This window comes from Eptesicus fuscus, chromosome 5 (genome assembly GCF_027574615.1).
Source record: "Eptesicus fuscus isolate TK198812 chromosome 5, DD_ASM_mEF_20220401, whole genome shotgun sequence".
Classification (NCBI taxonomy): Eukaryota; Metazoa; Chordata; class Mammalia; order Chiroptera; family Vespertilionidae; genus Eptesicus; species Eptesicus fuscus.
In genome coordinates, this window is record NC_072477.1 from 46782542 (window position 1) to 46796871 (window position 14330).

General features: G+C 40.0%; 1 protein-coding gene across 1 annotated transcript in view; it reads right to left on the minus strand.

The window, feature by feature from the left end:
* The window catches only part of USP3 (ubiquitin specific peptidase 3), a 104197-nt gene extending 90096 nt beyond the window's left edge, over positions 1 to 14101 (minus strand). The window contains exon 1 of the mRNA XM_008139144.3: positions 13868 to 14101. Coding sequence (XP_008137366.2) covers positions 13868 to 13958 — 91 coding nt within the window. The 5' untranslated portion in view covers positions 13959 to 14101. The remainder of the gene's footprint in view (positions 1 to 13867) is intronic.
* Between the last annotated feature and the right edge of the window lie 229 nt (positions 14102 to 14330).

A 14330-nucleotide genomic window follows, 5' to 3' on the forward strand; every position in this document is an offset into this window, starting at 1 on the left:
ATTACTGGGGAGGAGTTATATAAATATAGGGTGCATTCATAAGTGATAACACACATGGGGCAAAATGTTAACAACTGGTGAATCTAGGTGAAGAGTACATGGGAGTGCTTTGTACTATTCTTAGCAATATTTCTTTGTGAAATGCAAAATAAAAAAGTTTTTGAGATAAAAAAAAATCTATTCTTTGCTTCCAATTAAGAACATACTATTTTTTCCCCCCAGAACACAATGGAAAGGCTTAAAATACCAATGTGCAGAGCCAGAGTCCTATAAACCTGGCATTAACTTCCCTTTACTGACGAATGATGAACTAATCCAGTAAAAATATTACAACACTAGAGGCCTGGTGCACGAATTCGTTCACCAGTGGGGTCCCTCAGCCTGGCCTATGGGATCGGGCCAAAACCAGCTCTCCGACATCCCCCAAGGGGTCCCAGACTGTGAGAGGGTTCAGGCCAGGCTGAGGGACCCCACTGTTGCAGAATCGGGGCTGGGGAGGGATGCGGGAAGTTGGCCAGCGGGGAGGGCTCCAGGGCATGTCTGGCCCATCGTGCTCAGTCCTGATCAGCCGGACCCCAGCAGCAAGCTAACCTACTGGTTGGAGTGTCTGCCCCCTGGTGGACAGTGCACGTCATAGCAACTGGTCGACCAGTCGACTGTCTACCCCCGGTGGTCAGTGCACATCATAGCGAGCAGTTGAGCGGCCTTAGCATATCATTAGCATATTATGCTTTGATTGGTTGAATGGCTGACCGGACACAGCATACTAGGCTTTTAACCTTTTGCACTCGGATGTCGAGTGTGACTGGACACGGTTAGCATTAGAATAAAGGAATCGAGAAAAAAGCAAGCGAGTGCAAAGGGTTAATATATAGGATATTCATTGCAGTAATCCAAATGATCTTACAACTATGTTTGTTTTTCGTATCCACAGTCTGGCTTGTCAAGCAGAGTCAAACCCTCTGGCTTACCTACTCTCTCTGCTGACTCTGCTAACAGCAACAATATTTTGCTCAGTTTATCAGAGAAGGTAAATCAGAGTTTGAACTTTAACTCAAATAGTCATGTAAAATTTCAATCTTAGTGATTTCACTTTCTGAATAACAATATGATCCATTTCTGATAGGGCAACACATTTTGTCCTAAAAACTGGGTTAGATATATTTCATTTAAAAATGAACACCAATTTAAACATGGCAAAACAACTTCTCTCTTATCTCCTTTCCTTCCTAACATCCTACCAAAATGACAATAGAGGAATTAAATGGATGCTAACTCACAAGGATAAAGAGAGAATGGGAGGCATGTTCAAAAGCAGACAAAAGATTTAAACATGTTTTTGGAAGTCAAAGAAATTAGAGCAGTAACAATATTAGTGCAAAAGAAGCTACAATCTAAATGCCAGCCGAGAAGAATGCTGACAAGAAGAGGCTCTGGGCTCAGGGACACTGGACACAGGAGACAGCCAGGGTAGGGATGGGGCTGAAAACAACTGTCCAAGGGCTGTGGAAATAACTAAATCATGAAACCTCCTGCACCCTAATGTCAGAACATGAATGCCCAGAGGAAGATCTGGAAAACTAAATGGTACTTTAAAAAAAAAGTCTTCATACAGACATGTTGCTTGCTTTCTCCAATGAAGAAGGTGGCTTGCTCCCTCATCTCAAGGTGAAGTCTACTATAGACAAGCCCCACCCATTTACAGATCTTTTTATTGCCTCACTTTGTATGAAAAGACAAAAATAAAATAGATCTTTGAAGAAAACCTGAAGTCTGACAGGATCATTTTAAAAAGAAAAAGAACCCAGAAGAAACAGAAACAATGTAAGGAGCAAGGAAAACTTTAAAACAAACTCAAAAACCCTGGAGTAATAGAAGATACTGCAAAACAACAGCAACAGAATGTATGAAAAGGCAATGGTTAGAAAAATGAGAAAAAAGCTCTTGAGAATTAAAAATATGATTATCAAAAGTCAATAGATGGGTGGAAGGAAAAAAACAAAGAAATATCTCAGAACTAGAACCAAAAGGCAGAATATTACAGGTTCTACTCAGGATATCCAACATTCAATTAGTAGCAGTTCCAGAAAGAAAAAGTACAAATTAGGAGATGTAAGTATGGGAGAATGAGTGTGCTATCAAACATATACATTGAAAGATCTCTTGAGTACCCATCACAATAAAGAAAACTACCCATGCCAAGACAAGTCATTTTGAAATTTCAGAAGATAAAATACCTATTCTAAAAGCTTCCAGGAAAAAGAATTACAGTATATATATATATATATATATATATATATGAAGAAATAGTAATCAGAAAGGCATCAGGTTTCTCAACAGCAACACTAGAAAACTAAAAACAAAAGAGCAATGATCTCATAATTCTAAGAGAAAAATCTTTTCTAATACTAGAGTCAGCCAAGCAATCCTATATAATAAAAGCCTAATATGCTAAGTGTCCGTTCGTTCAACTGTTTGACCAGTTGCTATGACACGCACTAACCACCAAGAGGGCAGACATTCGGACCAGTAGGTTAGCTTGCTGCTGGGGTCCAGCAGATTGGAACTGGGTGAGACAGGCCGGACACGCCCTGGGACCCTCCCGTAGCCCCTCCCCAGCCCCAATCGTGCACCAGTGGGGTCCCTCGGCCAGGCCTGCACCCTCTCACAATCCGGGACCCTCGGGGGATGTCCACAGGCCAGGCCAAGGGACCCCACTGTGCACGAATCTGTACACCAGGCCTCTAGTTAAGTATAAAGGTAGAATAAAAGCATCAGACTTGCATGCGGTCAAAAAGTTACCTCCCACGGGAAGAGAGCTCAATGATGTACCCCAGCAAAACAGTTAATAAACCAAGAAAGAGAAAGACAAGGGATCCAGGAAGTAGATCTAATACAAGAGAATAGCAAGGGAATCACAGGATAAGAACTGTCCAATAGGCCTAAGGAACAATTAGTTCAAATTGGAGCAAGAGGTCTCTGGGAAAGAGGGCTTCAGAAAAAAAAAACAGTAGTAAGAGATTATCTCCCTGTTTAAGTGCTTGGAAAATAATATTCATAGACATTTGGCAGACTTGTAAGTACACTTGGGAGAAAACATGTAGAAGGTGAACTAAGCAATTTTTTAAAAAGGCAATTATTTACTCAAGGAAAAATAAAATGCTGGACAAAAAAGAAAAAGCAATCACCGTACTAATCAGAATTTGTCATCAAATTGCAATGAGAAATGGAGAGGGGGGTAGAGGGAAGGGTGGTGCAACCATGAATGTCCCATTTACCATAGCAAGATGTCGAGAGATAATGCCTAAAATTGATAAATTAAGAAATAAGAGTGTATTGCTTAGCAGTATGCAGGAAAATATGAGAGAAAAAGCTAAGCAGGGCTTAAAGTGGTTGTCTGTGGATAGTAGGACTAAGGGTGAAAAGGTGGGAAGGAGATTACTGTTCTATTTTAAACCTTTTGATAAAACCTTATGACTTACTGTTTATATGTATTACTTTTTGAAAGCATAAATTAATATTTATAAGGTAAACTGATATATAACAGTTATATCAATTCATGAGACTGCCCAAGTCTTATCTTAAAAAAAAAAAAAAGTATGCCTAAAATCCTTATATGGCATAAAAATTACAATAGCAGTTTATCATTTGGAACCAATTCCCTATATACTGTAAGGCTAATTTGCAGACTTAATATGTGTCCTCTACTAGAGAAAGTGATTTCAAAGCTGGCCAAAATTTGTCATGCATATGTTAACAGATCCAGATACCTACAGAGCCAGAAAAGAGAGGGCATCTGGTCCTGCTGACTTGCCACATAGAGACAAATTACGATCCATAAGGCTGGTCCCCTCACCGTTTCAAGCACTTAAGTTTTAAAATGGATTTTTGAAATCAGTTTTCAACATCAAATGAAAACAACATATGGAAACAATATATGTGAAACCACATATTCTCAAAAACTGTAATGCACTAAACAAATTTGTTATTATTCACTCTGTCACAAACTCTGACTTGTTCAGACCTAGTTTGGAGAAAAACACCTAATAAGGCTATTATGCTATATCTACCAGTCTTCAGCTAAACACTGGACCTGTGCCCCTACCTCCAAATGAGGGGAAAGGGTAGTGGGGAGAAGGATTAACACTACTAAAGCCAAAGGAGATTACAAAATCAGAGTCAAAATGGGCCACTTTTGCCTTTGGAAGACCAGACACAAAAAACTACAGAAAAATCACCAGTTTACACTGTTTGGAAAATAACTTCCCCCAAGAAGCTAATTATGTGGAGAATGAACACAGAAGTCATGAATCACTTAAGAAAAATTCTGACATCCAATATTTTCATTTATTTAATATAGCAAGATCTGATGCAACTGCATGCTTTTGCCAACAACCTGAGTAAGCAAAGCCAAGGTTAAACAGCAGTATGATATTCAAAAGAAATGAATCAAATTATAAATGTAAATACCACACAACTATTATTTAAAAATAATAGCAAGTGTATGCAATATAAGAAAAGATTCTTATGTATATATTTTTATAGGAAGCACTCTCTCCCATAAATAAATTTTAAAAAAACCTAAGCGCTTTAGGGACCTCTTATGAACAGACTCTACTCAGAGAACAATGTGTTTAATATTTACATTGTACAATTCTCTTCCTATTTTTTGTGATTATGTAATAAAGGTTAGTGCTAAAGTACATGGGGAGATTACCACACATGTATTTACTGGTGTGCTGGGAAACTTTATTCTTTTAAAATCAATGGGACTATTTATGAAGAAGTGGGAAATACATATGTAACAACTGGGCACAGACTTACACTCTGCTTAAAGGGCTGGATACCCAATATTACCAAAAATCGGCACCTGCAAACTCCAACCGCTGTTGTAATTATTTAATAAAAACCAAGAGTTGGGATTTTTTATAGCCAATAGACACAATTTTAAAATATGACACACATTTCCCCAAGAATCTCTATTAATAATTCAAAGGTGAAAAAAACACACACAAAAGCCTGAAAAAAATATTTTTAAATGTATTTCTACTGATTTCAGAGAGAAAGGGAGAGGAAGAAAGAGATAGAAACATCAATGATGAAAGAATCATTGTTTGGCTGCCTCCTGCATGTCCCACACTGGGGAATGAGCCCCACAACCTGGGCATGTGCCCTGACCAGGAATCAAACCCTGACTTCCTGGTTCATAGGTTGACACTCAACCACTGAGCCATGCCAGCTGGGCTGAAAAAAATATTTTTCACATGAAGCTCTAAAAATACTACTATATACAAACAAAATACTTGAAAAAACAAAACTAATATAAACTCTCTGAATTAAATTTTCATGGCACGGCCCTGCAGGTGGCTCAGTTGGTTGCAGCGCCTAAGGTACATCAAAAAGGTTGTGGGTTTGATCCCCATTTGGGGCTCATACAGGAGGCAACCAATGTTTCCCCCTCTCTCTCCCTCTTTACTTCTCTCTCCCTCTCTCTCTAAAATCAATTTTAAAAACATATCCTCGGGTGAGGATTAAAAAAATAATAAATTCTCATAGCATGAACGTTGGTAGCTACTTCATACACATAGGTGAAATTTGAGTTTAGTTGTTGCAGAGCAACTGTTAACACATCTATTAACATTCAGAATAACTCAGGTGAAAACTAGACTTAATCTCAAGTCAAAGGACATTTTGTTGTATGACACTAAAACATACATACATACATAAATATTAATAATAAATACATCAACTACCAAGTTTTAAGTTATATAGTTCTTTTTAAAAATACATTATATCAAAACATTTCTCTAACATGTTATCTATCAATTATCCCAAGGAGACATTCTATCACAAAAATTTGTTTCCTAAAAGTTTCAGGTTGATATTCACAACTTTGATTAAGATAGTACAATCCCAATATTGTGCAAAAAAAATGTTCAAAACAAAGGAATGGGCAATAATCTGTTTTTTGAAAAAGAAAACCTGAGCTTGGTCAGTAAGGACAAATATTTAAAGAAGCTAAAACAATAAGTGTACTATCTTATAATCAGTTAAATTAAACCTGCAGGAAAAACAGTTAATCACCAGCCAGTTCTTCCTGGTGATGAGAGAGTACAAGAACAGTCCATAAAATTAAGAGTCTTCTGGTTGGGCCAAAGATAAACAGGGCAAGCAGATTTCTACAAAGCTGTCTTAAATGCAGCTAGAACAAAGAAAAATATCAGGACAGAACATCTACTCAAAATGGAAAACAGCTCACTGGTAGAGCTGTTCAATCGTAAAGCAGAATACAAATTCTCCAGATAAAATCCACTTGGTTGTAATATCTTTTCAGAGATACAAGCTAGTTCCTTAAAAATAAACTCTCAATTCCCTCCTCAAAGAGGTCTTATAAAATTTAATTAGCTTACATTTATTTAACTGCGAAGAATTTAGCTAACACAAACAACTAACTAATACAACTATAAACTTCATTTTTCAATGTCCAAATTTCAATAGTTTTCAAAATCTGAAATATTCTTTCTAAGCTCGTCTATATTTTATGCATCTGTAAAAAGCACACATATACCTACTTTTCAGTGAAGTGTGTTTTAAGCTTTGCAGTCTAAAGACTATAACTTTTGCAAGAAAGACAATTAGAAAACCTTAGAATACAACTAAATAGAACCAACAAAGTACACTGCCTAAAAACAAAGATTCCAATAACCTCTGAACTATCAGAGGCAAAAGCTAAATTCAGTATCTTAACAATTTTCTTCCTCTCCCACCCCACAACAAACCACCTCCAAGAATCTCAGCTACCAGAAACAAAATGAAAAAATGGGAGGGGCAACTTTAAAAACAGAAGCACATTTAAAAAATAACCTAAAGCTAATTGCATTTTATCCACATCTATATTAAGATGGATAGTTTATTATATCTGAAGTAATGTGAATAGCCCACAAAGAAATTAGATCTGAACTGTAAGGAAGTTAAGACATTAAAAACCAGTTTTCTACAGATTGTACTACAATCTTGTCCCAACTTGCCTTCACTTCAATAAAAAGGGGGAGAAAGAGCTCATCAAATTCAGAATTTAAATAAATTATTTTTAAAATATGAAATTTAAAATATATTTTTATGTCAAGAATCTTCAAAGGAATTATTTCAAGTATGTTTCCACACACTTTAAATCCTTTAAATTTATCATGCATTAAGTTACTGGATGACAAAATAAAGACAACCCAAAAGTATAGTTTGAATGGCATTTGAATTTAAGCTTTAGGATCTATCTACTACCCTTCCCCTCCCCCTCCCCCAAGCATGTTAAGCAACTCTCTTAATCTGTCTCAGTTTCACAATCTATAAAACAGGAAAAACTACAAGGATGGGTAGTTAATTAAATTAGGAATAAATGCTAGCAAGCTGCTTTGAAGTTACTTTATGCTGTTCTCAGTTCTCCTCCTACTCAGTAAAACTAATAAATGAGAAAACATCTGGAATTACTATAGATACTAACATCTGCAGTCTCACAGCAGTTAAAAGATGATCTCTATTTACAAGCTTCTAAACCAAAGTTCATTCAACAACCCCAAAAGATTTCAGGATACAATTGCAAAGAACATTTTTTAGGTAAATTTCCTTTCAGTCTGAAAGATCCCTAATCTTACCTACATTCTCAGGACAGGCTATTACAAATTGCAGAACATCTTGAGCAGTCTTGGCACAAAACAATTCTTGGTAAGATGAACAAGCTGTTACTGTTGTTAATGCTATTTTCAGCATTCTAAACTGTCAATCAAGGTAAGCTTCATCACAAATACCCCCTCCAAAAAGTACTAGTCCCTGCTGAGAATCTAAGTACTTCCTTCTAAGCCATCTGTCCAGGAAAGCTCTATTAAAACACCTAGAATGCAGTTGCTCTCAGTCTAAAGGAGCTATGAATAAACATAAAATACTAAAACATTAAACCATCTACATTTTCCACTTCTAACACTGATAAACTACCTACCCAAGTCTATTCTGATGCCCAGGTTGAACACAAAACCCACAGGCAGGTTGGTCAGAAACTGTAGCTTAATCAAAGGAGGCTAATATGGTATTTTTTTTTCCAAAGAAGGAAAATATATAAAATAGCTCAAGAAGGGGGGGGGGGGGGGAGAGAGCTCAAAAAGAAAAAACAAAGCAGATTAGGAGGAAATGTACATGTAAATTACTCCCTGATGGAAGACTCAATTAAATTTTAAAACAGGAATTTAAATTACTCAGTGAGCTACAACCTCAATTACTCTCTGTTCTGCTTACTAGCTACAAACACTATAAAAAATGTAAGTATCTCTAAATCTAATTTGAAGGATCCAAAATTAATCTATTATATTCTAGTAAAGAAGGAAGTTGCACAAATTTCAACGAGGAAACAGTAGGATGTCCTAAGAGGCTGAGGCTAATGCTGTAAAAGCAAAGAATAATGAGAATGAATTATTTTGAGAATAAAGGATTAATGGGAAAGTGAACCAAAGAGTTCAAATTCTCCCCTCAACCCCATTCTTTCTTCTGCTTAATAGTATACAAAGAATATACTTCCTGGCCTAAGAAGACTGTTTAGAAAATAACTTCTGATCAATGTGTCAAAACTTTTTCACAACAGCAACATACTAACCTCAATCCCTACATGGTAGTTTCCTCAACCAAACAAATAACACACATTCTAAATTCCAGCTCTTTCACATCTACTACTAATTATTTTGAGATTGAAAATATGGTGAGGTTACCTTAAGGTCTGGGCGTGGTGGTGGGGGCAGAATACTACTGCCAGGAAAACTAGAAAGGCAATTATATTTGGCTCAAGCTTACAAATATTACCTTAAAAAGTTAAAATCCTCTAGAAAAGTAAATAAAGTTTAAATATTAATCTTTAGAATTAATGTGAAAAAAGTATCACCTGCCCACGGATTTTTAACTGCCTCATTCACATTTACTACTACAATGTCCACCTGCTCACCTATAAACACAGAATGTCAAAATACAAAGTCATTGTGGTAACAACATCGCCACAGATGGTCATGTGCTGACAATCCAGTCAAAGTTACAGAATAAAATACTGGGAGTAAGGACAGGTGAAAGCATTCTGGGGGGAAGCTCACTTGCTTTGCATTCATTTTCAACATAAAGACCATTCCAGCCACAATATAAATGGAAGAAAATATCTTCATTCTTTTTTTTTTAATATATTTTATTGATTTTTTACAGAGAGGAAGGGAGAGGGATAGAAAGCTAGAAACATCGATGAGAGAGTAACATCCATCAGCTGCCTCTTGCACACCCCCTACTGGGGATGTGTCTGCAACCAAGGTACATGCCCTTGACCGGAATCGAACCTGGGACCCTTGAGTCCACAGGCCGACGCTCTATCCACTGAGCAAAACCGGTTTCGGCTATATCTTCATTCTTTAAACACGTATTTACTGTCTTATGTTCTAGGCACTTAATAAATACTTCATAAAATATTACTTCAAAAAGTAAGTGCATTTTTCCTAAGGAACTGATCCTATCTAGAAAACTTAATCAGAATACAAGAATCCTCTTTAGAAGTAGGTTGTAAGAGAAATGTGACAAAAAATAACTGATTTCTTACTTTTGTCACAAATTATACATTTATTACCACTGACAAGGACTCAATAATCAGTACATTATCCTACTAAATGGATCTTCAAAAAAATAGGGTTTATCTCCAATATCCACCCCAAACCTGCCAAACATTTACTGGATCTATACTTACTTTTCATAAGTAATGCGAGGGGAAGTGTGTACTGGATACCTATAAAGAGGCATACACAACTCTTTGAAGAACTTATCAGGGAAAATTTTTGATACCTGTAACTATTAAAATATTTCCAATTTAACTGGCTAACCAAAAACCCTAAAGTTCAAATGCCTGGTCTTCAGCCTTCCTTGGTTATTGAAAACAGTTGTGTTTAGGGCATCTTTTAAAAAAAAAAAACAAAAAACAAAAACAACAATGTGTTTTTTTCCCTGTATTTTGTCACTGGTTCAATGCTTCTATCCACAGAAAAAAATAACTGTCCAAGCCTCCAGCTTCTGAATATAACATCTGGTATGTGCACACACCAAAAAGCTTGAGAGAATGTCCTAATTTTTATTTAAATTTTTTTCATTTAAAGTGAGAATGCCTTTAAGCAAAGATTAGACAAAAATCAGCTTTTACCTTATTAGGAGATTGCTATTTTCAACATTTACCTTAAACCACAACATGGATTTATCTTCTAACCAGTTAGCTTCCTGTCTCTCCCCAACTAGATTAAACTAACATTTTTGAAAGCAAAGGACTATTGGACCCCATGATCTGTTGCCCAGTTAATATATTTCAAAAGCTTTGTAAGTTTCCACAAAGATATAAGGGTTGCTAGCCTTAAAGCTTTAAGGATTTCCCTAATACTTTATAGCTATTCTATTAAGAGCAGGTGTCCTCAGCTGTTACTATAGTTGTATACTAGTGGGTTCTCAAAGTGTGGTCCTGGACTCCTGAGAATTTCCAAGACCCTCTTAGGGGGCACATGAGGTCAAATGATTCTCATAAATAATATTAAAGTATTACTTATATTTTTTATCCTCATTCTCTCACAAGCATGCATTAGAGTTTTCCAGATACTACATGATGTGTAATGTAACCAGAGACTGAATGCAAAAGCAGATATGAAAATCCAGCTGTCTCCTATTATGCTAGACAACAGAGTTGCAAAAATATAAAATAATGCTGCTTTTTCACTAAATTTTGTTTTGAAAAGATGGTTTATGTTAACAGGTAATGGGTTATTTTTATTTCTAAGTGATTTAGTAAATACACATTAAAATTTTTCCGTTTTAATTTCTGGTACAGCAACTATCAATAGACGTGAGCCATACCAACAAAAGTTCTTTGGGTTCTCAATAATTTTTAAGGGTAAAGGGATCCTGAGAACAAAAAGTTTGAGAACACCTACAGTACACAATTACATAACCTAACACACAGTGCCTTCCACAGATAAGAAGCTCAAGTTAACTCTGAAATATAATTACTTCTTAGACCCTCTAATCTTGTTGAGTAATATATCTCTTTGGAAAGTATAATTCAGCATGAAGCCATTCTGTCCTAGGCCCTATTTAAGGAGCTTTAGATATTTACGTATTTAGAGTCCTCTTTATAAAGATGTTCTGACCTATAATACTTCCTATTGTTTGAATAGTGTTTAACATTTTTCACAAAAATTGCCTTGTTCATCCTAACAGCAACCTGTGAAGTATTACCCTTTTTACAGATGACGTCATGAAATTGATGCTTAAAAGGAAACAGAACTACTTGTCCAAGGATGTACTGCTAGCTAATAGGGCCTAGGATGTTCATCTTTTGCAATTGCTTGGCTGCTTTAAAGCTGTTTTACTGTGGTGTAATTCCGATGAAAACAGGGCAAGGGCATTACTTTTATTGTCCCGGTGCCAAAACAGGGATTTTTTTTCACTCGTTAATAAGAACATAATCAGACACAATACACGGTCACACCATTATTCAACACACTGGCTACCCTTTTGGTTCCCTACCAACAGAGAGAGAGAGAGAGAGAGAGAGAGAGAGAGAGAGAGAGAGAGAGAGAGAGAGAGAGAGAGAGAGAGAGGTTGATTCAAGAGTGTTGGAGGATAAATACCAGAATATATAATCCTCCAAGATGATGAATTAGTTAAGGACTCACACACAGATAAGGACTCACCGATTACTAATCATTTCATCACTGAAACAACAGGCAGGTAAGAACAAGATCGAGCTCAATACAGTAACATTAAATTATATTAATGAATGGATGGATGCCAATAGTTCCAATTTACAGAATGGAATATGGACAGAAAAAATCCCCACATAAAGTTAAACTTGCTTTATTGGTCTACAAACCCAAGCGAGAGGCAAAGGTACCATCCTACCCTTGGACAGAAATTATCCCTTAGGGCTAGGCACGTTCTTGTTACCAGCACAAGTCTCTAGTTATGCTCCATTTTAACTTACATTCCTCAAGAAATGCCCACTTTTCTGCATCTCTTTTCCACAGTGAAATGGGCTCCCTGACTGACAAAGGCAAGACTGACTCACAAGAGGAAATCTGCCACTTGCATGTGCCCAGCGAGGCCATTTTAAAATTTGATGTGATTTTACCAGAAACACACAAAAACAAAAACAGAAGTGTGCAAACTGTCCTGTAGTTTATTTACAACAGATGAGCAAGAGTAATTTCATCATTCCTCATGAGGTATGCTTTTCCTAGTGTTTACTTTGGGCATTTTTTTTTTCAAATCTCTTTTGGAAAAAAATTAAAAGTTATAGTATCACAGCTATAGCTACAATTTTAGCTAATGCACCAACAACAATTTGTAAAGCAATTTGATGCACCTTATTTGTTGTTTCATACTCAACATTTATTGCAAAAGATGTATTCACATGTAAGAGCTAATTTATTCAAGTTTCTGTACCCTCATAAAAGAATTGCAATACCACACTGTAAAACCAATTAACCGGCTGATCTTTAAAGGCTTCTTGCAGAAAAAAAATAATAATCCGACTTTACAAAGGCAAGCAGAGCACCAAACCTCTGAGAGGTCCAGGGATCCGGGGTTATTTCTATTCCTTATCCAGGAGTGTATTTTTCTTTGTGGCAGTTACCTATGTTTTTCCTCCAAGGACATTTAAGAAGAAACCTGTCAAAAGTGTTAAGGCAGTCTCTACACTACCTCCCCAGCGGCAGCCCATAACGAGGAATGTCACACTGCTAAATCGTACCATTGCTGTCTGCCTACATTTCTTCAAACAAATTTAAGGTTTTCGTGGGGCACCATTCAAATTTTACACTACCATCCAAGCTACCACGGATCATCTCAAATCTAATAAACAAAGACTCTGGCGGCGGCACCAGGGCCCTACCAGGAAGTAATCAAAGCCGTGTGGCCGGTGCGATCCTAAGTCGCTAGAACAGACAATAAGAGGGCACTGGGGTTTCCAACGGGCCGGCAGAAGGAGCTCCTTTGCGTAAAGCCATACAAAAGCATTGCATAAACCTAATAACTGTTACCCGGCACATGGGCCGGGGATGCCAACGCAGTTTCAGGCGACCAAAACATCCCAGAGGCCACCGAGCCGCCCCTCCACAGCAGCTGCTGGATCTGCCTCCCGAGCTTTGCAGCCCACAGCTTGTTTTCAAACTTCACCCTCCCCGGATGATGAAAGACTCCGACCTCGGCCGCCCAGCGCCGAGCACCGAGCACCTCTCGCGGCTCGGAGCTCCCGCCCGGCACCGATCGGGCTGCCTGCGGGCAAGCAGAGGGAAGCGGGGCTGGGGCGAGCGGCGAAAGGCCGGGGCGCCCCGAAGCCCAGACAAAGCTGCGCCCCAAGAGCGGCGTTTTCCCGTCCGGCCGAGGACACGACGCCACTCGGGCACCTCCGCACGTGAGACCGCCCTGTGGGGGGCCGGACACCCTCCACTACCGCCCCCGACCCGGCGACTCGGGCGAGCACAGCCCCAGGGCGGGGCGGGGGCGCGAGCCGCGGGCCCGGCTCCCCGGTGCGGTGCGTCGCTGCCCCCCACGCGCTCGCGGCCCCAGCGGGCTCCCGCCCCGCGCGGCCTCCCCTTCGCCGGCTCGACCGTCGGGCCGCGTAAAACAAAGGAGCTGCGGCCGCTCCGCCCGCCGCGCCCGCCCGCGCCCGCCTCCCCGCAGACCCTCCCCGGCCCCCGCACCGGCTCGCCCTCATCCCTGTCGAGTCCGCGCGCCGGCCGCCCTCGGCCCCTAGACGGCAGGCCCGGCGGAGCCGGGGCCTCGGGTGCGCGGCGGGGCCGCCTGGGGCCGCACTCACCGCTGCAGCACCAAGACGACGGGGAGCCGTTGGGGAACTTGGCTGAGTCCGGAGCGATGCAGACGCTGGAGCTGAGGTGCGGACACTCCATGGCCACGAGGAGAGCGGCGAGGAGGACCGAGGCTCGGGGTCCGGGCGAGGTGGGGGCGGAGGGACTCCGAAGGCTCCGTCTGGGGTCGCTCCTCGCTGGGCGCTCGGCCGACGGCGGCTGCGTCCCGAGCCCTTGCGTCAAAGAAAGCAAAGGCTTCCGGGCGCCGGGTTTTCTCGCCCGCCGTCTCCAGAAGCCCCGCTCCGGAGAACTGGACGCTCCGGGATCCGGGTTCTGTCGCCACCTCTAGGCGGGGGCTTCCGTCTTCCCAGGCCGGCCACGCCCCTCCCCTGGACAGGCCACGCCCCTACGCCCAGCTCCGCCCCCGGCCCCTCCGCGGGGTGGGGTCCTGCAGCCCCGGAGCTCCCCCGCGGG